Genomic DNA, 2380 nt, shown 5'->3' on the forward strand with positions numbered 1-2380 from the left:
ATATATGTGTGTATGTGTATATATATACAGAGAGAGAGTTGTTGTTGTTTTTGTTTGTTTTGTTTTTTAGAGGGAGTCTCGCTCTGTCTGCACCCAGGCTGAAGTGCAGCAGTGTGCTCTCTGTTCACTGCAACCTCAGCCTCCCGGTTCAAGCAATTCTCCTGCCTCAGCTTCCTGAGTAGCTGGGACCACAGGCGCCTGCCACTACGCCCGTCTAATTTTCGTATTTTTAGTAGAGACGGGGTTTCACCATGCTGGCCAGGATGGTCTTGATCTCTTGACCTCGTGATCCACCCTCCTTGGCCTCCCAAAGTGCTGGGATTACAGGCTTGAGCCACTGCACCCGGCCGCACCAACCTATATCTTAAAGCTAGGAACAACGTTAAAAGCACGCATGGCCACAGAGCCCTCCTGCAGAGGCGTGAGGAGCCGTGGACTCGGTGACTTGCCAATTCCACATTTATTTCTTGACAACTCCCATGATGGCTTTCATCTTTATGCTGTTGTCTTGGAGTTTAGTTTATTTTTTGTGGCAGCCAGAGGTAAGGAGTGTGGTTGAGGTAATAGAAAACCACAACTACTGGCAACACAAATCAACTCAAGCCCCCAAAAAAGGAGTCCTATGGGACTCAGGTTCAAGGCTTCTTCCGTGTTCTTCGAGGAGATATTACTTGAGCAAAGACCTGAATGATAAGGATGAGTCTAACCACAGGCCAGAAAAAGAGCATTCCACTTGGGGTGCACACATGCAAAATAGCCCAAGTTCGGTAAAGGAGCTGCTAAAGATGAGTTTGGGGAGGATGAAACATGAATAATACCTTAGAGAATGAAACTGATGTTGTCAAGCAACTGAAAAGAACCAGGGTGACTGGGACACGGGGGCTTGGGAATGGGTAGGACCCTTGTGGATCATGTTGTATATTTTGGGATTTTCTCCAAGTGTAGTGAGATAAGTTACTGGGGGAGGCTAAGCCAAGCATGCGTATAACTGAGATGGTACATCTCAGGTTGGCCGTCTCTGTACCCCAGAGACCGTAAGCCAAGCATGCGTATAACTGAGATGGTGGGTCTCAGGTTGGCTGTCTCTGTACTCCACAGACCCTGAGCCAAGCATGTGTATAACTGAGACAGTGCATCTCAAGTTGGCTGTCTGTGTACCCCAGAGACCATAAGCCAAGCATGCGTATAACCGAGATGGTGCATCTCAGGTTGGCCATCTCTGTACCCAGAGACCGTAAGCCAAGCATGCGTATAACTGAGACTGTGCGTCTCAGGTTGGCCGTCTCTGTACCCCAGAGACTGTAAGCCAAGCATGCATGTAACAGACGGTGCATCTCAGGTTGGCCGTCTCTGTACCCCAGAGACCGTAAGCCAAGCACGCGTATAACTGAGACGATGCGTCTCAGGTTGGCTGTCTCTGTAGCCCAGAGACCAGGTTGACAAGGATCAAGAAAGGGGTTGGGAGGCAGTGAGTCTCTCAAGGACGGCAAATGTGGGCTTCCCAACTCTTATAGGATTAGCAAGAGGAATGAGTCTGGGAACTAGAAACCAACAGAATGTGACATTTTCCCTTTCCTGCAGGCTAGTAGATTGTTTCCTCTCACCCATCGATTGTGAAGTTCTTGCCTGCCTTCTAACCAACAACAAGAAGCTGACGTATCTGAATGTATCCTGCAACGACTTAGACGCAGGCTTGCCTCTTCTGTGTGAAGCTCTGTGCAACCCAGACACGGTCCTGGTGTACCTGATGTGAGTGGATGTCGGACGCGGGGGGCCGTGGCGACAGTCCAAACCTGGGCCTATTGACAACAATCTGCTCATTGATGGAGGCCACATAGCAGAGGTTTAAAAGCTCGTGCTTAAGAATCAGAAAAGACTTGAGTTCTATTTCAGGATTTACCACGTAGGCACTGTCTTCTTGAGCAAAATATTTAACTTTGAATGGAGGGAGAGATCCTGTCTTAGAGGTCTTACGGCTATCAATTGAGATTGTCTAGACAGAACACGTACTACATTTCAAAGGTGTGAGGAGGTTGGATTAATGCACCCGCAACACACGTGGTACTTCCTGTGTTGATAACGGTTACTTCGGGCACGTAGGGTGGACTCGGTAGGTACTTGGGACGGTAGCAGAGCAAAATGTCTGTGGGCCTCTTGACCTCAGTTAGTACTACATGTGATGTTCTTGCAGTAATTGGATGAGAAGAGACTATTCAAGCCAGTTTTAGGATACGTAAAACACAGAAGGAAGACAGATGAGTAAGTGGTAAAGGCCAGTTGATTTACCGATGAATGGAATTCTAATATCTTTAGGCGATACTTATAAAAAAAAGGAGGGGAGGACAGAAGAATATATATGCATTTGTATCTTTTTTTTTTT

General features: G+C 47.4%; 1 protein-coding gene across 1 annotated transcript in view; it reads left to right on the forward strand.

The window, feature by feature from the left end:
* Positions 1–2380, forward strand: part of NLRP4 (NLR family, pyrin domain containing 4) — a 56482-nt gene that overhangs the window by 34530 nt on the left and 19572 nt on the right. The window contains exon 6 of the mRNA XM_011997033.1: positions 1582–1749. Coding sequence (XP_011852423.1) covers positions 1582–1749 — 168 coding nt within the window. The remainder of the gene's footprint in view (positions 1–1581; positions 1750–2380) is intronic.

The sequence above is a fragment of the Mandrillus leucophaeus genome, unplaced genomic scaffold (assembly GCF_000951045.1).
Source record: "Mandrillus leucophaeus isolate KB7577 unplaced genomic scaffold, Mleu.le_1.0 Scaffold53, whole genome shotgun sequence".
NCBI lineage: Eukaryota > Metazoa > Chordata > Mammalia > Primates > Cercopithecidae > Mandrillus > Mandrillus leucophaeus.